This window comes from Copidosoma floridanum, unplaced genomic scaffold (genome assembly GCF_036245765.1).
Source record: "Copidosoma floridanum isolate Cflo_tuat_1 unplaced genomic scaffold, Cflo_Japanese_pri ptg000011l, whole genome shotgun sequence".
In the NCBI taxonomy this organism is placed as follows: Eukaryota; Metazoa; Arthropoda; class Insecta; order Hymenoptera; family Encyrtidae; genus Copidosoma; species Copidosoma floridanum.
This window is the reverse complement of record NW_028321888.1, coordinates 13,866,572-13,888,600: the sequence shown is the minus strand read 5'-3', so window position 1 is coordinate 13,888,600 and position 22,029 is coordinate 13,866,572. Positions and strand designations below refer to the sequence as shown.

Sequence of the window (22,029 nt, the reverse complement as noted above, 5' to 3'; positions counted from 1 at the left end):
GTATTTCCAAAGGCATGCTTATTAAAAAATTGTACCTTATTTTTTGATACCGAAAATGGCAGATTTTTCGTAGAATTCTTGATAAATACATCTTGATAAACAGAATAACTTTCGAAAAGATGCTAGAAAATAGTTGTTTAGAATACATTTGTCCTATACATTTGTTTATATATATTTATATATTTTTGATGAGTAATAAGAAATGGAGACAGGTTTTTAACGCACTCACAAGATTCCATTCAGGATTCAGAAAAACCAAATTCATTTGTTATACGGAGTTTACGAAATAAATTTTTACCTGTGAGTTATTGCTATGTTATAATCGTTAGTAGCCTTAACGTACATTGAAAACATGTTCTGAATCCTATTTTGGCCTCCGCAATTATCAGTGAAAAACGAAAATTCTTTAGTTCCAGTTGCGACCTTTCCTTTTACAAATTGCAATACATTTGATGCTATTTCATTTGATCCACACCCAGCAACCGTTTCATTCCATAAATAGCACCGTCCGATTTTGGTACCCAGATCAAAAACAGTAAAATTATATACATTCAGTTTTGAATAATAGTACATAACTGAGATATCTGAGCGTGATGTCGATACAACTTTTTGCAGATCAAAGTTAGCGCAACAAACAGTTGAATTACTTAAAGACCTTTGTTTTTCAGACTCTATTAGTCTGCGAGCTTCTGATTTATTGCGCATGTGAAAGTCAAAGGACGGTTTTTTTCTGACCTGCTCTTCTTGTGATAGCAAATTAAAGGATTCGCACTCAGCGCATCTGAAACAATGCAGTAGATCATAGTATTCAAAGTTTTTTAATACAAATATTCATTGGCCAATCGTACATGATTATAATACTAAGAGACTTTATTCACAGTGTTATTATTCAGCACACCGTGTCAGAGAAAATAATAGTAAATATAGTTCTACTTTTAAGTGAAATTCCATGCAACAATTGCGTTTCAAGTGTTTCCTCCTTCTTTTGGCGAATTCAGTTACAATTGTTTTTTATTTCTTCGATTATTGTATTAACTAATATATTGTATTTTCAAGAATTACAACAATAATTATCGTAATAAGGTAAAAGACAAAATGGAGTGTTTTTAATGAATATTGTGATCGTATTTAAAAATATGTAAATACATCGTTTCTTTCTGTAATTGTTTTGAGTACTTGCTATCCGCATGATTCAGTAGAATGATTTATTCACTGGCGGAATTTTTTTCTCAAGCCGAAAATATTAGATTTTTAATGTAAGGTAGAAAGATTGTTGATAAAGTTACTGTAACAGGTATAATACGTCTTTTTTCGCACTTTAACAATCATCTAGGTTATTAATGTGTGCCTTTTTAATAAGAAAAATTTTAATCAATACCATAAATTTTTTTCCGACCTCGAGGTGATTTTCGTGACATTTGGCTGTTCACTGCACCCTCGGTAGGAAAAACAGTGTTCAGCACATAAGTGCCATTCTACCAAGGCTATCTTAGGGTCTTTTGAGCCGAAAAATAGCCCTAGTGGTGATGACACTTTTATGACGAATTGAAAACTAATCTTTTGTAATTTGTTTCAGAAAGTGTATAATTGAAACTCTCACCATAATTTAAATGAAGATCAAATAACCCTCAAATTACTATTTAGTGGAGTTGAATGACACAAGTATGAAAAATCTGTATTAATACTAGACACAAGTTGAAATAAATATGGCAAACAAAATTCTTTGGCAAGAAACAGCTAATAATTACCAAAAGTAACATAGTGTAAGTTTTATTACGGCCCTATGACTTGGCTACGCTAGTTTGATAGACACGTTGACTTCAGAGATGTAGCCTAACCATAAACGGAATGTATACTTTGTATATATTAGACAATTATTTCCCGATCAATTTTATTAATTTTTACGTCGTAAGAAAAAGATTGAGTTAACGTCTCACAATCAGTCTCAATTTCGGTCTCAGAAACTACTCAACATTGATTGAATTGTATTTAATTATTGCTTAGCTATTTTCACGTAAGATTATAAGTGGATACAGAAATATTTTAGTGTGAGGAATTTATCAATCGTAAATGTATTGTAATTATTTGTAAAGTAAGGGTCTACATTATCGAAAAAAACAAAATTTCTCTAAAACAAACTACGGTACATGTACAGTCTTTTTAAAATATACAACCGATCAATAAGGGATTAAAGATCGACCGATAATGAGATTAAAGTAACTTTACCGAGTATGTTCTAATTCTACGACAGCGATTGTTAGATACTCGAAAAAAAAATTTCCCAATTATCAATTTTAGACAATATAGCTATAACAATAATGTAAATGTAATACAGATTACTTAGTGAATCTAACAGTTTTGTTCGTTCCACGTTTTATAAAAGGAATCAAATGTTTTATTTTGTAAATTGAAAAAAAAAAAAAAAATTTAGTATCATAAGAGCTTATTGTTTGATTTTTTGTCTTAAATCATAAATATAAATTCGTATCAAATATTAAGGGTATTTACGGTAAACGTCTAGGGGTTACAGCCCCCCAGTCTTATTTTTATAAAGTAGCAGAATTTAAAATAAATCAATGTATCCAATTTGTTACTACCGCAAGATGGTGACATTTTTATTATTTTAGAGAAACCCGCAAATGAAAAAATAATGTCTAAAACGCTATATTCTTTTCTGTACAGTTTCTTCAAATAACGTGGTTTAAGAATATACTATGCAGAATATTACTCTCCTAAGGACAATTCAAAAATGCCTTAGAGCACAGGCATTTAATTAGTAGCAATACTCCAGAAATTTTGTTGTATGAAATTAATCACGACCCGAAAAATTGATTATCCTCAGCTCACAACGGTTATACTAGCAAATATAGAAAACTTACCAAATATTAATTTTTAACGTAAACAAAATACAGATATTTTAACGTACCACTTAATGACCGGATGAACGAAGTCTGATAGTAATATAATATACAATGCATACACAGTTCGATAATTGAAATAGTAACTTACAAATCTTTTTTTGGTTTGATAAATCCGTAGTTAAAGTGAGTGCTGAAAATTTCCTCATATTTTTGCTTACTCACGAGATTATCCGAACCAACTTTGTCTCCAACATCCTTTGCATACATACGATACATTTTGGATAGAGAAAGACCTTGTTCTAGGTATTGCCTTTGATTGTTAGCTCTACAATAATGAGAGTCAACAGCATTAAAACTTTTAATGTGCTCTTGTGCATAATTCAGCATTTCCTTTGAATACGTGAATGGTCGGTTCTCATGTTTTCCTCTCTGATCATCTTCAATAACCCCTGTCGCATCAGCATTCGACTTTTTTTTTAAAGCGGCTTGTACTGTTAAAATCTTGATATTTACAACAAAATGTGTATTGTATTTTATCGATAAACAAAAGCATTCGTAAAAAACACTACGAAAGCTACCCCCAAAACAATGCATTTAAAATGGTATGAAAAAATAGTTCATAATTGATATTTTTTTTAAATGCTGCGATAGAAAGGGATGTATTGAAGTAATATTATTTGTGTTTGTAAAGTGTTTTAAATAAGCTGTAAAAATAATGAATTTTGTAGAATATTTTTTAAAAATGTTTGTACCTGCCAATCTAACAGATTGCTAACAGCACAGTATAGGGACTTAAACAACATAATGAAATTACAAATTAACGATATGGGCCAAAAATGCACCAAATGCTATTTTAACGTTCTCTGAGATATCAAGGTAAAAGATTTCTGTTGCATGTGTACTTATTCTTGATTTTTAAGGAAAATTGAAAGTCTGAAAATTGCAAAATAATTATTTAAGGCAAAACTTAAAAATTCATGATAATACTATTAGTGATATCAAGTATGACGATTTTTCTAAATTGGTACAACTCTAATATCTTAAAAATTAACAAATCTACAAATGGTACGATTACAGTTAAACGTTAGAAAATATTTAACTTACTAATAGTATTTAAAAACATTTCACGGCTAACCGAAACCATTCCCGTAAAAGATGGTAACTGATATTGATAAAAAACCTTTGCTGCGATAGCCTTTTTTATTCCAGCCTTTTCTTCACTCAAATAGTTACTCTTCAGAGACATCCAGTTACTCAGGCACATTCTTTGTTTAGTTTTATCACATAAATTCCAATATTGATTAAATGCATTCAATCAATCAGGTTCGGTTATTTTTTCGTTACATTTAAGACGACAGTTACAAGATAATTGCATCTCCTTTGCCGTTATTGGCCCTTTTCGTCCGATTCCAGCTACACCTTCAGTATGTGCTTTTTTTACTGTGCATCAATCCAAGTGTTTTGGTTCCTTTGTCGTTTTCTAGAAATATTTTTTACAAAATGTCTCCTTTTCACTTTTCTCCTTATAAATTTTGATGTTGCTGTCTGTGGTTCTGATGAAAGTTGTTCAACGCCAACTTGTAGAGCTGTTTACAAAAAAAATGTATGTAAGTATGTATATAAGATAATAAATACGATTCAGAATATGATGAAATACAGGCAAATAACAACACTTTTCTTATCTGCAAATTGGGAAAAAAAAATTTTAAAGTACGCTATCAAAGTAGAAAACTAAACTTTTTTATTTTTTTTGTAAACTAAACAAGAAATTAAAAAAAAAAACTTCAATACACTTTTTCCATCATACCTTTACATCGAAAGATCGTACAGGATTTATTAAGAATAGACAATAAAGTAGTGGAAAAGGACTTTCATTTTTTTTTGCTTAGTGTCCCGAAAAATTTAAGGCATTAAACGTTGAGAGCATTATTTTAAAGCTCGAGATTAAAGCGTGAATTTCAAGAATTTTTTATTACAGAGCTGTTTTTGGCGGTTACTTCTAAATTAATTTGAAAATTTTAAACAAAAACTTTAAATTCAGTGCTTCCACATGTTCGTACAATCAGGGATTTAGCAACAAAAGTTAGTGGAAAATTCATCATAGTTGTAGAATACAGTAAGTACATGATACGAGGTTTGATTTCCTTTTTGAAATGTCCGAAAAGATGGTTCAGGTCAAGTGTTACGTGAATTTATAACAAGCAATGTAGGTGTCACTGCCCCTTTTTTAAAGCTTTATTTGAATTTTTAAAGTGAAACTGTAAGACAAATTCTACTAATTTTATCACTCTTGTAATCATAATTTTACTTCAAAAGGTCATTTTAGATGGCATTTTAATACGTCATAACTGAAGTTACGTAATTCTAGAGCTAAAAATACCGGAAAATCGTCCCAATTAATATAGGTTTTTAGAAGCAATATTGCTATTTTTAATGCACGTAACTTTTAACCTGAGACATCTTTTCGGGCAATAAAACAAAACTTAAGCTAGATGTCTAGAAAAGATGTCTCAGGTCAAAAGATACGTGCATTAAAAATAGCAATATTGCTTCTATATTACTATAAAAAATTTTCCACAAAAGCTCGTAACAACTCTTTCAAACATATAAATAAAGCTCTTAGAGTAAGATTAAATTAAATTCCTAGAACCTTAACATGTAAGATGTGGTCCAACTTATCAGTAGGAAAAAAGCTTAAAAATAAATAAATTTATAAAATTCACGCTCTAACTTCAAATTTCGAGTACTCACATTTTTCTGACACTGAACAAAATGAATTGGAGCCCGTGTTTAGCACTTTGTTTTATTCTCAAGAAGCTCTGCACGATCTTTTAAAGTAAAAGTATGACGAAAAAAGTTTGAAATGTATAAAAATATTTTTTTAAAAATTTAAAATTTGATTGAATGAAAACGGTTGAAAGAGTATATATTAAATCAACTTAATCGATTGCTGAAAGTATTTTTCTTGTGATGTAAAATATGGGGAATGAAAAAAAAAGGTTTTCAAAATGTGCATTAAAAAAATGTATTACATTTTTTGATACCAAAAGTGTCATTCTTTCCCTGTACTTCATTACAATACGTGTAAGTATATGTATACGTATAGACTACATTTTTTACTTGACAGTTATTCTTGGCTCGCTACAATAATAACTTTTCATGAAAAACTCAGTTTTGTTCGTAGGGTAAAGGTTTGTAGGTTACCAAAATATTTATCACGTTTTTTTTCCAGCATAAGAGAAAATGATGCACAATAATTTAAACTATTGGAGAAGAAGGCAAGTAAAGACAACGGCACATACTAATATAATGGCACCACGACAAAGGTTGATATTCTGTATTCTGTTAATGCGTCCACCACGGGAGGTGTTAAGTGTTTGCTGTGCATTTAATTAGAAAAACAAAGTATGCCCATCAATGTTCACTAAAGTAGGACAATCACTGTAACCTGTGAAAAACGTTGTAATCCCTGTGTTTAGAAGCGCGTCGATGATAAATATCTTTTGTACCGAAGTCACAGTAAAACTTTAAAACGCTTAAGGTATGAAAACAGTATTATGAATGGTCTTTGTTGTGTAAATGATAGTTAGAATCTAATCTACAATTAGCATGTTCAAGTATCAGTCCCAGTAGATATATACACTCATGACGCCGAGGTCCACGATCCCAATTTTTTTTTACCAAAATATTTTTTATACAGAAACAATAAGTTTCGAGGGTACTGACACTTTTTGCTCTGGAAAAACTTTAAGGCACTCCTGAGTATCAGTCGTGCCTAATAAATAATAGTAAAGGCATGTGCTATTCTTCGTCAAAGAATAATCGAGTGTACGATTTTTGTCTGAAAGTAGTTGAGTGTATGATTCTTCGTTGGAAAGAAGTTGAGTAAACGATTATTCGTAGGGAAGTAGTCAAGTGCACGATTCTTCATCTAGAAGTAGTTGAGTGTACCATTCTTCGTCGGAAAATAATTAAGTGTATGATTTTTCTATGGAAAGTTATTAAGTGTATAATTCTTCGTCGGAAAGTAGTCGAGTTATACGATTATTCGTTGGAAATTAGTTAAGTGTACGATTCTTCGTCAGAAAGTAGTTGAGCGCACGAGTTTTCGTCGGAAAGTAGTTGAGTGTACGATTTTTCGTCTAAAAGTAGTAGTGTGTATGTTTCTTGGTTGGGAAGTAGTAGCTTGTACGATTCTTTGTTGGAAACCTCCAGCTGTACGATTCTTCGTTAGAACCTCTGGTGTACGGTTCTTCGTCAGAAGCATGTTGCTTGTTTTTTAAATAAGTGCATTTATCATGAGCTTAATAATATTTTTATTCGAAAAGTATCACACGCACTTAGTATTACATTTAGTAAGAAAACCATGCAAGAAAATCAAGATAATCAGGAAATCCAAGCAAAGCAATAAATTATACAATAATGGAAAAAACTTTTTAGTTTACTCTCAATACAGAAATGCGCAAATATGCCCTACGTGGCCTCATACCCCATAAGAAAGCATTGGCTGTGATGGTGAAAAATACAAACTGCGTGAATAAGCCATTAATCTAACGCAGGTACCATTTATCGCAAAAAAATCAGTGTGTCATTACTTTGAGAATTTTGTAATATTTCAAAATGTGACTAATTTGGTAAAAACATTGCAAATGAAAAAAAACGACCTTACGACTTTATTTAATTAAAAAGGAAAAGCTGAGAACCCAGAAATTTTCTTATTGGTGTACATTGATTAAATATACTTTGATGTTGATTGCAAATAAAATAATTGTGATACTTAGTGTAAATTTAGAAATAACATGTTTTTCATGCTAGAAATGTATGAGGATATGCTTTAATAATAAAACGATGAAAAAAATTTAGATATAAATAAGACTTTTATTTATGACAATTGACTTAGCATCTTTTTAATCGCAGCACCTTGTTTCGATCATTGAATTCCAAAAATTATATTATCTCTCGAAGCAAGGTAGAGTAATGGTATCCGTATTTTCTTTATATTTTTTTACGAATTTTTCATCAACTTATATAAACTCATGGACAGCTAACAACGATTTCTTTTTATTAATTGTATTTTTTTTTTTCTTTTCTTTTTTTTTTTTTTTTTTCTATTGATGAGCTTGGAACTACAAAAATTGCTAAAAATGTTATTTATACTTTTCGACCAAGGAACATTAAATAAAAAAATGACATCGTTATATTCTTTTATTTTCTGCATATTCTTTTTTTTCGATTAGAAAATAAATTATTTAAAATTTTAAAGTTCTTAATTGTCTATACTTTAACATCTGGCTCATTCCTTGAAGGAAAACGAATATACAAGACGTCATCGGAGTGAAATCCTGCCTTAATTCTTTCCAAATCACACTGATCTGGAATGTCAAACGTCATAGAGGCTTCGCTTAGTTGATTTTTCCTGGTAGCCTGAACTAATATCGATTTCCCTCTGACCTGAAAGATGACATCATTGTTCTAATTAACAGGTTAACTACGACGAAATTTGTTGGAATAGCTTTTTGTTATGATCAGATTATATATAAAAATAGTGTTGGGGCATAAACGCACCGGCTTTGTTTGTTATTGAAAAGACAGTTAAAACTGATAGATTATTTTGTCTAATTTTGCTTGTAACTTTCTTTAGGAGCATTGTATTGCAGAAGTATCAGAAGATAATTTGTTTTTTTTCGATAATCTACCAAAAAGTGGTGCTAAGGTTGTCTAACACCTATTTTTTACAAAGTGATAGCGAAAGACGCTATTCAAAATTATATATTAAAATTATATTTATCTTTTCATTCTTGCATATCATTACTTCAAAGTTAAGAATTCCGTATTTTTTTAAGAAATCGTAAGCCATGCTCAATAATTTTTATGTAACATTAAAAATGATTTCAAAAAACAATTTATTATTTTACAATTTATTTGCCTTAAACCTTATAGTATTGCTGCATCAAAGTTTTCAGATGAATTTTATTAAGGATAGCGAAAAGCTTCAATGTTGAGACAAACTTTTTTTTTAATTTTGACCTTAATCTTTTATAAAACTAAATTTGTAATAAAAAAAAAATATTATCATTTTGACGACTCACATTTGAATGTGTGGAAACCAATTTCACTTTATAGGATATATTTTTACATGAAGAAAAAAAAAAATTCAACGACATAATTCCAGCAACAGTAATTAAAAACTCATTTTTACAGTTACACAGTTAGTAATTTTTACATAAATTAACAGCATAAAACCAACTGTTATACTTGAATACTTTGACTTATTGTACTGTTTTTCGAACAAAAGGTTGCATGCATTTAGTCGTTAATGCATAAAAAAAATTAGATTTTTTTTTCCACGTACGAAAATTTAAGGTTCCCTACCAATTACTTTGGACCACGTTCCTGTAAAAAAACCCTTATTTAAGGTGCTGTCTCTTACGGTGTATCTTTTTAATCAGCTTTTTCTTCAGTTACCAGTTTGCATCCGCTTTTTTGTGAAACATATTTCTTGTAAATATAAGAAACGATGAGGAAAAAAGTGCAGTTGCATAAAAATAGTAATCAAGGATTATCGTTTAAATATCGTAGCAAGAAAAATCGTGCAAGTATAAACATATGGCTAAATTCATTAAAAATACTTTGTCTTGCATGCACGGCACGACCAATCTACAAAGCACCAGCGAAAAAAAAGTATTACTTGAACAAAAGGACTGACTTTTAATAGTACTCCGTAACTTACTCCGTACTTAAAAAAAAAACGGTATCTTAAAACCCAGAAAATAGAGCATAAGACAGTTAAAATCGTTAATAGTAACATTATGAAAAATAATTTCAAAAATTTTCTGTACACAGACGAGAATCATATTAGTGAAAGCAACAGTGATGATTTTCCCAAATCAAAAAAACGAAAAATGTAGAATATCGTTTGTTATTTGTACATGTATTTCACATAATATGACGAAATTTCAGATGTATTGGTTTTAAATGTATGTAATTAAATGAAAAATCTTTTTAAAAAAATGTAGTGAATGATCATAATATGGTTTTGTGTAACGATATGAGTTTTGTATTTAGCAAGCAGACGACCAAATGCATAGTACGTCGAAGTTTTCAGGTATTTTTATATATATATATATATATATGTATATATATATTTTTTTTTATAGTAATCGTTAATGAACGTAACAAATACTAACTCAAATCAATAACAAGAATTATTCTACAGAAATGAAACAAATTGTTTCAGGTTGGAAGACAGTTGGAGATAAACCATTATTATCACAAACTCTTAATAGTTAACATTAAAAACACGTTATAGCAGTTACATATTTTTCAATTCGTATGAAAATTTACTCCATTAAGTGCAATGTGTTGCATACCAGTAAAATGAACTATGTATTTGAAAATATCTACAATTTATTTATGTTGCAAAATTGAATCTTCTCAAAAATTGGGGTTGAAATTAGAAAGAAAAAATTGCTTTTTCCACCACATTAAAATTCTTAGCGTTCTTCATGACTTTTCGTTCTTAGATTTGTTTCAGCCTTTCTGTAGGAGAAAAAAATTCATACCAAAGGTATTTAATTATTAATTTTAAAGAATTTTTGATTGTAAAATCTTAAAATTAATAATTTTGCAAAATTAAAACTTTGAATAGCAATTTTCGAACTTTTTTGCTCTATAACTGCGCGAAAAATAGGTTTTCTATTGTCTGACTAGCAGCAATCAAAAGATAATCAAATAAAGATCAAATTATTTTGAGCTATTTTGACACTGTGATGAAAACATAGAATTATAAATAAAATTCAGCATATAATTTAGTCAATTTTTACTACTTGTTAAATACGAAAAGAAGCTGGTGTATTTATGCCCCAAAAAAAAATTTTTATGTGTCATAATTATAGTACAAAATTTTTTTAATTACTCTTGCTGTAGTAAAAAATTTCTTATTTATCATTTTTCGTGGCTTTATCTACCTGCTTAATAGCTTATTCAAGAGATTTACTGCATACATTTTAATTACACTTTGTTACAAGAATTGCAAAAGTTAAACATTTTCTCTACTCCCGGATTATACAAAAATCTTAATAGACTTTTTTCCTTAATTCGAGGACAACCCTTGCAAAACATAAAACGTTTGAAAAATAAATAAAGAGAAGAACAAAGAAAATTTTTTTGATACTTACCATGACCTTAATTGTGTCTTTGTCATATTTAGCGCGACCAAACTCCTTCTGGAGGACCTTTTTTTATAAAACCACAATTTTGTTCAGTTTTGAGAAAGAATCTTAGAAAAAATTAAGTATGGAAATGCAATTTTAAAATCCCCATACCTTTTTGCTATCAGGTAAAAGGCGATGATCTTTGCTGCGTTTCAGGTCCAATTGCCTCGTCTCTTCAGTGGCGTTGCTGGTACAGGTTATTGGATGAACCTCACGGCCACAGAAAGAGACGCCAAACTTCTGAGACTCTTCATCATTCCGCATAATAAAATCCATCTTCTCATTTTCCTCATTATCGGACATTTTTCTTCAAATATTATGATACAAATACGTTGCTGCTGGTTGAGGAAAGTCTTTCAAGCGACTGATAAACAACGATGTGGCTCCTAATGTTGCTACTGTATGTGTCACGTTCGTGATATCACTATCGTTTATAATTAATACCTGTTATATCACGTACTCAATATTTTCGTGGCTAACTTTGTTAATGATACATGCTAGTGTGCGCTTAGGTACGGTCTTTGTTCTAGAAAAATGTCTAGTAAACTATTGTCTTGAACTTTAATGTTTGATGAAACTGTGCGTATCTGACATTACTTGATTTTATACCTTCAATAATTACTGTTGGAGGATCTGTATAAAAAGAGTTACCATGGAATATCTCAGGTGCGGGTGAGTGTTGAAAACAAAGGAAATATAACTCGTTCAAATCGTCAACTTTACAAAAAGCCACCTCAGTGTAGTAATAACGGATGTTCATTGCTATCAAATTTATGTACAAAATTTCTTGACACTACTTTGACAACGAGAAATGTCGTATTTTGTAGAGAAACATTTTCGATGGACGTACATTGTCACAATTCTTTAAAGATAAAATTGCAAGAGACGAGAAGGAAGTCTGTCTTCTTTGAAAAAGAAAACGATGTCAAGGTGTTTTTATAATACGTGAAAAAAAAGGAAGGAAAAAGATGTTAAGCCATACTTAGTCGAGTGAAGCTTGGTGAGGAATTTCTTCGATTGCTTTAGGTTATCTCTTTGTAGTAGAATCCTTTGTTCTTTATAAATACTAGGACTTAAACAATGCAGATTTTTACAAATGAGAGAGAATTAGAAACTTTGTTGCATTATTCCCATGATGTATCCTGGTAAAAAAATAATTTGTTTACATAAGACAAAAGAAAAAAAGAAGAATCTACAAAAATCAAGTCTTCATTCCAATACAACTTACTCGCTGTGGTACACAATCTTTAAAGACTTTAAGCTAGCAAAGTCTTGGAGCTAGCAAATTCTTTTACAATAGAGCAGGAAATATAACTTTCTTCCAGCTAAACGATTAAGCTTATCAAGTCACTTTTTGAAACTTTCTAAAACTATTTCTAAGACTAAAAGTATTTCTAAAACCTTAGGTAAGAAACTACATGCGAAAAATTCAACTATTCTGGCTGTATACTAAGGAAAGAAAATAGTTCACAATATGCAGTCAATCAAGGAACTTCGAAACAAGTAACTCGTCTACTAAAAATAATTAACATCATTAAAAATGAAAAGTCAAGGAGTTGTCTCAACTGAACGCTTAGAGTAAATTGAACAAAGCTGTGTTTTCCCAAATACTGAGGCATAACTTTTTTCTTTTTTTTTTTTTTTTTTTTTTTTTGTTTGTACACTACATTAGGTCTCCAATGTATGGCATACATGGCTTTCATTCTGGATATGCCTCATTGTAGAGAAAACACAGTAAAAGCAATAAAACGCATATATATAGAGGATTTACGAAACGAGTGTAGTAAATTGCAGTTGTTATAGCTTCTGTTTTTATATCGGGACGTTGGTAAGGCATATCTCATGTTAGTAAAAAGAATTAAAAGACCTCTTGATTTTCTGTTCTGTTTACATTTTTTTTTGCAGGTGGGCTTTCGTATAACAATTGGGTGATACAATATGGCATAAATTAATTTTTGTACATATAGGATTCCCAATTCTCTTTGGAAAGGAGAAGATGATTATGTACCACTGAAACCCATCGTGTACGTAAAATTGCTGCATCAAATCTCTCGTTATCAACGCTAATATCGTACCTTCATTTGTATATCCAGTCGAATAAGGCAGGATGTTCCAGCTCGACATATAAAATTAACAAACAGTTTATAATCATCTTTACATAAATATTGACATTAAATATTAACATGGAGAATACTTTAAAAGGCTTTTGCGACCTGCTAATTAAAACCTATATATTTGAAACTTTGTTCAATAAGATTGGAATCATCAAGTAGGAGACGATAACATATTTTCTACATGCATTTAATACAAAGACTTTGAAAGCTACTTACATCTAACACGAGTTTCTTAACTTTTTCACGATAACCAACATTTTTTCTAAATTACAATTAAAAGATTTATTTTGAAAGTATTTTTATTTTCATTTAGAGAACATGCTGTTACAGTTTTATTACAGCCGATATAATGTGACGTCTCAAATTACGGCTCCGTAAAACTAATCTGACTTTAAGCAAACTTTGGCATCGAATATTTTGAGAGTTTCCTAGATGGCAGATAAAAATGTTAATGCTATCTGAGTAATAACTTTTTTTTTTTCGAAAAAAATTACTTTTCAGTTGTACAAAGCTTGTGAACGAAATCAATTCAAATTTCTGGCTTTTTGAAAAAAAGGCCCACCCTTTTCATAGAATTTAAAAGTGTAAGTGTAAAAAAATTGTTAAAGTCCATCAAATGACGTGGTTCTCCTTAAAAATAATATCACCATAAAAAATCATTCAACGACTCCTTACCATTTCAAAAAGCTTCGAAGTCCTAATGAAAATTCAAAACTTTTTATTTTTCCCAAAGAGTTGTTATCCCTTAGAATTTACACTTTGTTAAAGTAAGTAACGTTAGGTTTTCTATCATTTTTCACATACCACCTCTTTTGTAACTCAACAAGTCCTTTCAAGCGCGAAGTAAATCGAATCTGATTTCATATCACGTAGGTATTAATTTACATGTCTTTACCAAACGCTCATTTTCTATAAACCATCTGCGAGAAAATCTCTCTATTGTAAACATATTGATATACGACACACACAAAATCAATACATAGTTTGAACACTCGTACATAAAATATTAGAAGAAGCCAAAAATATCGAAAACTTGTTGGTGGTGGGGGAAAAAAGCACTTGGTCGAGCTTGCGTTAACCCAAGTGGGGTAGGAGAAAAAAAGCTCGAGAGTCGAAGTTGATTGGCCGTCAAATTTGGAGAGTAGGAGCTAAGGTAGACGGTATTGGCTGCGAGTAAATACGTGGCCTCACAAAACATTGTAATTGGTAGGAGCAGTGGGTTCTTTCCATGATTGATTAGTTTGGTGTTGTGGTGGTGGTGGTAGTCACGATTCTGGGGATGGCTCAATGTATAATTTGTTTCATACTGTGGTATTGATATTGAAAATCTGTGACTTACATGATGGTTTATTTTATAGAATATTCTTCGTGGTACGCAAAGAATCATACAGAAGTTTGAATAGGAACAGAAAAATACAATAATTTTTTAAAATTTTATTTTAAATAATCTTGAATAATGCTCATATTTTTGTCTGATAGAATTGGTTCGACTTCGATTCTATAGTTATTTATGATTTTAAAAGAATCCTTTGAATAATGGTATTTGGTACATGATATTTTTTAATGTAACTGCAAATAACATTTTATAAAGAATTTAAAAATACAAATATTAAATCGGCTTTTGTACGTGTTACTGGTTATTCTAAGATTATCTACAATCTGTACTCCCCGTACTCATAATTTAATTCAAAAAATTATAGGAGTGTTATCTTTATCTGCAAAAAAAATCAAAATGAAAACTGGTACTTCAAAACATAGGCTATAGTAAATTATCTATTGTTATAATATTTGTTGATTTTATATAAAAATACAGCTCATTAAAATAAAAAACTAACATATTACCAAGAAGTAATCGATTGAAGTATACTCGGTACTTATAAAACTGTCACATTTATCATAACAACTAAGATAATATCAAAGTTTTAACTTTAATATTTTATACTTTATTGACGATGTAATAAAAATAAGCTTTAGGTAAATTTTTATGTTAGTTAATTAGATAAGCTTTTAATAAGCTTATCAAACAATTCGTGAAAAGTATGTTATCGTACAGCGATTCGGCTCTTCCCATTCATTGATTTGTGGTTATGTATTTTTTCTATTTCCTAATGAATTTGAAGGGCTTTAAAATAAGATGGTGGCCAGTAAAGCTTTTGATTACTACGATTGTGTGTTCACTTTCTAAAGGAGTCAGAAATACTGTAAAGATGAATAACATTTTTTCAACAAATTGACAGTAATTTTGACAAAGAAAAAAAAAAAAAAAAAACAAATACATGTATACTTTTTAATCTGATGTTTACGTCAGGTAAGTAATAATACTACAACTTCGATAAAGCTCGACAATATAACTGAAAATGCACTCCCTAAATTTAATTTTCAAGTTTAGCAATCGCTATTACAGAGGTAGTAGCGATGTAAGGAAGAAAATTATGTACGATAGTCTAATAAACAGTTTTATTTAATTTAAAGTAAATTGTCATTAATACTTTAATTACGTCATTATTATTTTTAAAATTTAACTAAAACAAAGTTTTAATTAATAGAAAGAAGTATTAAGTAAGAGAGTGTATCAACTTTTTGATTACTTAATTGTACAAAATTAATAAAAATTTTCTAAAATTATTTTTAAGCTCCTAGTTAAACTACTAAATTCTTGTACAAATACGTGTTATCGGAAAGAAAAGATAATACCCGCTTCTCATATTCTTATTGTAGAAATCAGAATTTCAGTTCAATACACAGTTAGACAATGTAAGAATCTGAAAGTTATGTTATCAATCTGGTGCAGATTGAAATTGTATTACAGTGTTCTTAAACTATTTAATTATTTAGAGAACTTCAAGTGTTTCTGATAGTTAAATAATACAATAATTTGTGTACATGTAACTCTGTACACAATCAGATCTGTACCTCACAAAAAGTGTAATAAGCATTGTAATCGTAACAGAGAATATTTTTTCCAACTTTAATCAGTGTCTATCGTGCATCACGTACGTGTGTTTTACGACTTATTTAAAGCTTGTGGTGAATATAAAATATCAATTCATGTTGTTTTTCGTTGCCCAAGAAACGGCCTCGTATTTGTTCAAACATGCCATCGCTACCGTTAAATATTAAAATGCATACACACCCACAAATTACATGTGACTTTTAATTTCCAATATAAACCCAAAAACTGCGTTTGATCAATAAAATGATGTTCTTACCAACGGGACGGTGCCTGATTCAAAGGATAGATTAGAGAAAAGGGAAGGGTGAAACAAAAACACCTGCAGGACACGTACCTCGCACGTACCGATAATCGTAAATATATTATAAGCAGAGCTGCGTAGTAGAAGTTGGTAAAAGTGAATTGTCATGCTTGTTGTAAGCATCAGTACTGACACATGATATTTAAGAGGATCGAGTTTTTTATTCTCAGCTCAACAGCTTAGCTACTTTGTCGTATGTCAGGAAATCAAGATGAGTTATCAAGGATTTTGGATATAGGAAGGAAAAAGCTCCTGAAAACATCAGAAGGGGCGTATATAATTATATACGTCCTTAACCACAGGAAAAAAGGGTGGGTATATTGGAGGAAAGTTTTGCATGTTAATATGTAGAATAAAGCTTTATTTTTGCATTTGGTACTATTTTTTAGAACCGACTTCTAATGGCACGTTTTTTCAAGTTGTAAGGTTGTAGCTTTAAAAGCGTATGCAACAATTAAGTTCACATCAACAGATGTGTAAATATATGTAAATTGACCAATAATAACAGACAGGTTAAATAGTACATGGTATATATTGAAGTAAATCGTATCTTAAAGTCATGAAAAATAATGGGTCGAATTATTATGTAACATTTTTCTGTCCTTCAGCAACATTTACTTTTCATGTTCATAGACGTACTATGTATAGATTAACATTACTGTATGAAATTCAATATTATAGAGCTTTCTTTCTTCGATTTCAAAGTACCTAGTATAGTCTCGGTTTACTTAAGAGCATGAATCTGTATGTGATTATTGACTTGTTCTCAACACATAATATATGTATACCAATCATCATACTAGGCAGTACGGAGTTCAACATAAAAGCACCAACTTCTTCATAAATACCTTATTTTATCAATCACCAAAGTTACATTTGATACGAATTTTCAAAAAGTGCATCTCAAAATACAAAATAAAGAAAAATTACTGTAAAACTTATAATATGTAAAGAAAGAGGCTGTGACTTCAATAATATTTAAACAAATTTTTGACTAGTATTTATTATTTATTCATTCAAGATAGTTGAAGATGTTGTTAATCTTCTTTTACACAATAGGTTTTTTTTTATACTTTGGAGATATTTTTAGCCATCAGTCTAAAATAAAATGCAATTTTTAAATTCATATCAAAACATCTTAGACTTAAGGTTTTGTCAGGACTGCACCTTACGTATCAAAACTAAAAAAAAAGTTTTTATAAAAGAACTTTGTAGAAATTGCGGTTTTTAATATGTCAACAAAATTTTGGTACAAAAAATAAATAAAGAAATAAAATAATGCATTAAATATTAATGTGGATAAAAGTAGGCACGTCTGTTTGGCTTAAGAGTTTTGAATCTGAAATCCGAAAGCAAGTTAAAAATGGTCATACTTACGATTATTAAGAGGAATAAAAAATCTTAGAGGCAGAGAGTAATCAACTGTAATTGTATGGTAAATAAGATTATCTGCTATTGAAGTATTGATTCGTTTTTTCATCGTTTTTAATTCGGTTGGCCGTGAATTTTTAATTACTTATTTTATAACACATTTTCTTGAACGATAAATATTTCACGTGTAATGTGTGCACAAAAGTGTGTGCTGATTGACAAAATGACAAAGAAGCTTAATAAATTTTTTGAGATCTTAATGCTTTGTAAAGAGATATTTTTCCATTCGACAAGAGCCAACTGACAGTGCTTTAACTTTCAGCAAATAATAAACTAATACCAAGGAAAAATATAAAATAATTCGAGCTTGTACTCAATGCTCATTTTTCATGAGTGTAAATTTTGCATTTTCCTAATAAGCAAAAAAATTTTAGTTACAACCTGAGGCCTAGATTCCTTTAGTACCAAGTTCATTATATATAATAATAGTTGAACGAAGGGGCAGTATCTTATTTTACTAGAATGTAATTCAAACTGTATTAATAAGTAACGAGTAATACAATATACCATCGTATTTACTAACAACAATATCAGTACATGTTGCAATAATGTAAATGCAATATAGTGCCAATTACATGGACATTTGTTTGAAAACTACTTAAATATACGAATAATGGTAAGGCAAATAAAAAAGGCAACATTTTTACATTCATTACTAAAAAATTTTAGCTTTTTCATTTATATGAAAATATAAAAACGTAACAGCTGTTTCATTACACTGTACCTTTCTTCGTGATAGAGGGTTACATACTAAACGTATTCTCAAACTCCAAGTTCTTGTCTCTATTATTTTCTTTACCACCATTTTAAAAAAGGTTTTTTATTAAATAAAGACCACCACAATCGATTACTAAAATAAATGGTTGACATTGTTTGGTTTTTTTTAAGATATATGACTATAGCGGTGTTTAAAATCATTTGATGAATAAATTACTCTTACAGGGCTTTAAACTTCTTATAAAAAAAAATACAAACAAATAAACGTTTAGTCAATAAACTGGTGTAAATCATCTAGTGAACTGTTTTATAAGTAATTTTAGTCACTGGCTAATTTTTTTCATTACTAACATACCTTAGTGATCAAATAGATTGAAAAATTAAAAAGTTTGTTATAAAAAATTTAATAATAGTGAATAATAAATCAAAAATAAAAAGTAGCTTTATCCAGATACCTTTTTCCAGAAGATCTGCGGAAACTTTTTTGGCAGCATCCAGTCGTTCTTCAGATAGGCGGAAAGGGCGCTTAAAGGTTGGGCGTCCTGTGGTGCTGATTGAGTGCTTCACTGGTAGTCCTGGGGGCTGGACAGAAGTGCTGCTTGGCTTGAACAGGTCTGCGAATTCTTTGCACAGCTCAGCATACTTTTGTACGAAGGTGCTACTGTTTTCGTAGAAATGAGTGACTGTTGAAACCGATTACAGAGGCATCCTGTCAAGGACTCCCTACAAGGCGAGGCCGCTGAGGGGATCTGTAAGCCTGGCGGCTTCAAGATCGAGTAAGAGCCCGTAATTCATCAGAAAATCCGCACCAATAATACCGTGTAGCACGTTGGCAATGGTGAAGGTGCAATTGAAATCTCTTCGGAGACCTAGGTTGAGCGACAGCTTGTGTGTGCCGAAGGTCTGGATAGTCGACTGGTTGGCGGCGTATAGCATGATTGGCTGCTGTGGTAGCTTTTCTCGGACTGTTGACATTAGCAAGAGCAGTAGGACCGAGCCAGTGTCCACGAGAAAGCGTAGGTTAATGCGCTTGTCGCACATGTGTAGGCGGTTTTCAGTGGTGCGTATGCTCACCTCTGCCACCTGATCCAAAGGTGGCATTAAGCGTTTCCCTGTCCCAGTGCGATGGGTGCACGGTAGGAGCAGGGCTTCATGCAGCGTATGGCTGCTGCTCCATGCTTGTTGTGGTACCAGCACCGGGAAGGCGAGGTTGGCGTGGCTGCGGGTGACTGAGAACGGCCTCGGCTGTGGGAGCGGAAATTCCGTCCATGACAGTTGTTGTTGTTATTGTTGTTGTTGTTGTCGTTGTTGTTGTTGTTGTTGGTGTTGTTGTTGTTGTTGTTGTTTACCGTGGGCTGCTCGAGTTGCTGGCGTGTAAGCGCGGTGAAGTGCGCTTTTGCGAGCCTAAAGGCGGCGACTTCCTGAGTGAGGTCCGGATGTCCGGCTTGACCTGTAGGGAAACTAATGGAACGTGGTGCGTGACTCACAGGCATTACAGAGGTTCCGGTTTTCAGCAGTTTATCAGCGGCCTCTGCGAGCTTGGGCATGTCAGCGTGTTCAAGCACTCGAAGCAGCATGGCAGCGTTAGGCGGTAAAAGGTCTAGCCACCTGACCTTGAGGGCTTCGTCTGTAAAGTTGGCACTAGCGTGGCTTTTGAGGTTGCGCCATAGTTGAGATGGTTTCATGTCACCAAGCTGTAGACCTGAGAGCACCATTTGTAGCTGCTTCTCGCGCGAATCGGACGTCCTAGAGAGAATTGCTTCTTTGATTGTCGTGTATTTGTCAGTCTCAGGCAGGTCGCTGATGATGTCTGCAAGCTGATCAATGGCGTCGCTGTCAAGTAAGCTGACGATGAGGTTGTACTTCGCTGCATCGTTGACGACATTGTGCAAAAGTCTCACATATTTTTTCAAGTTTAACAGGCATGGATTCAAAATTTTCGGTAGGGCCAGAGTGCATGAGCTTAGCGTAAAATTTAACTCTCAAAATTTTTAATGGTACAACTTCGACGCAGTAAAAAGAGAACGACATTAACAGGAATCTTTTAGCCTTTGAAAATCATAGTATTTCATGGCTGCAAAGTGAAAAATAAAACGAGCTTTGAATGCCCAGGAAATCAAGATGCCCCTGAAGAAAACCACCAATGCGCAGTTTTTAAAAAATAAATTAAGTTGGGCCAGCCTATTTGCTTGCTTATTAAAAATAAACGTGTAATTAACATTATTGAGAGAAATAAGGAAAGAAATGCTATATTCTAAAAGCTTGAGGGAATTTTAATAAAGCTGATGTCAAGTGGAACTCTGCCACGAGTTAAATTGACGAAAATACCTGTAAAATAAGGTGGTCTTTCGAGCATATTTAATTTAATACATCCCTTTAAAGTCTCTTAAAATTTTTTGGGTACGTCTTTGCATGAACTTGTGGCAATAAGCGTAAAAATCTAAGCCTTCGGCACTTTTGAGATTAAGAATTAAAGTGTGTTCAAACAGATGTAACCACATCTTATAAGTGATAATTTTTTCGATGGCCATAGCTGCAACGATGAAGTTACCCCCACATTTGATACAGCCAGATTTGTAAAATACAACATCAGTAGAGTCTAACTACTTCCAGAAAAATTTTTTTACGAACTACCACAGAAAAAGTAGGTTTCCACACAAAAATACACTCTCAAGTATTATGAATAAGTCACCAGCATATAGGGAAAACATAAACACATCTTGTATTACAACGCTATACGTAGAATCAGCGTTAAATTGAAGCTGCCGCTGACGTTGCTTTTTGTTGTTGCTTTTATTCCTTATTATATCACCACAATGTTGTTTTTAACCATATTAAATCTTAAATTATAGTTGTACATGAATTCAGGAACGATCTTGAAGAAAATTCGTAGGATTTATACGCTTGTACTCGTATTATTTTAGTAGACAGTAAAAGATTCTAATACGCTTATCTAACAATGGATGCCAAGTGCGTAACTACATTATTTTGGTTCTGTCTGTTCATTGCTTTGCTGTTATGTATTTTTTCTACCCCAAATTAAATGTTTATTACTTGAAAATTAAGTGGTAGCTAGTGAATTATTTGATTCTTATTTTGTGATGCAATTTTTTTCAATGTTTCGAAAAATGTTTAAAGTGCAAATAAGCTTTTTTCAAAAAAATTACAGTATTTTTACAAAATAAAAAAAGAAAAGTAGATTTATTTAATTTAATATACACATAAGATGAGTGACAAAATTACTACCTTAGTTTAGCTTTAGAATATAACCTATAACTAATACTTAAATTCAACTCTCAGTTTTAGCAATTACTATTATAGAAGTATCAGCAATCTAAGAAAGAAAATAATGTACGATAGTATAAAAACAATATTTTTTTAATTTTAAGTAGAAGGTTGTGAAATCGTAGTAATGATTTTAATATATATATATATATAT

General features: G+C 31.2%; 2 protein-coding genes across 3 annotated transcripts in view; both read right to left on the bottom strand.

Annotated features, from left to right (window-relative positions):
- The window catches only part of LOC149375217 (uncharacterized), a 277,492-nt gene extending 266,040 nt beyond the window's left edge, over positions 1 to 11,452 (bottom strand). The window contains exons 1-3 of one of the 2 annotated variants that reach the window (XM_089590057.1): positions 11,186 to 11,452; positions 11,039 to 11,095; positions 8,032 to 8,312 (exon numbers count right to left, since the gene is read on the bottom strand). In XM_089590057.1, coding sequence (XP_089446183.1) covers positions 8,136 to 8,312; positions 11,039 to 11,095; positions 11,186 to 11,377 — 426 coding nt within the window. In that variant the 5' untranslated portion in view covers positions 11,378 to 11,452 and the 3' untranslated portion in view covers positions 8,032 to 8,135. Of the gene's footprint in view, positions 1 to 8,031; positions 8,313 to 11,038; positions 11,096 to 11,185 lie in introns of those variants that run through there. The other variant, XM_089590058.1, reaches the window with a different exon arrangement.
- Positions 11,453 to 19,313: 7,861 nt separating this feature from the next.
- On the bottom strand, positions 19,314 to 20,946 carry LOC149375216 (uncharacterized). The gene is made up of 3 exons (XM_089590003.1): positions 20,919 to 20,946; positions 19,940 to 20,457; positions 19,314 to 19,835 (listed from the first exon to the last, which is right to left on the bottom strand). The coding sequence occupies exons 1-3, from the start codon at positions 20,944 to 20,946 to the stop codon at positions 19,314 to 19,316; spliced, it is 1,068 nt and encodes a 355-aa protein (XP_089446129.1).
- Between the last annotated feature and the right edge of the window lie 1,083 nt (positions 20,947 to 22,029).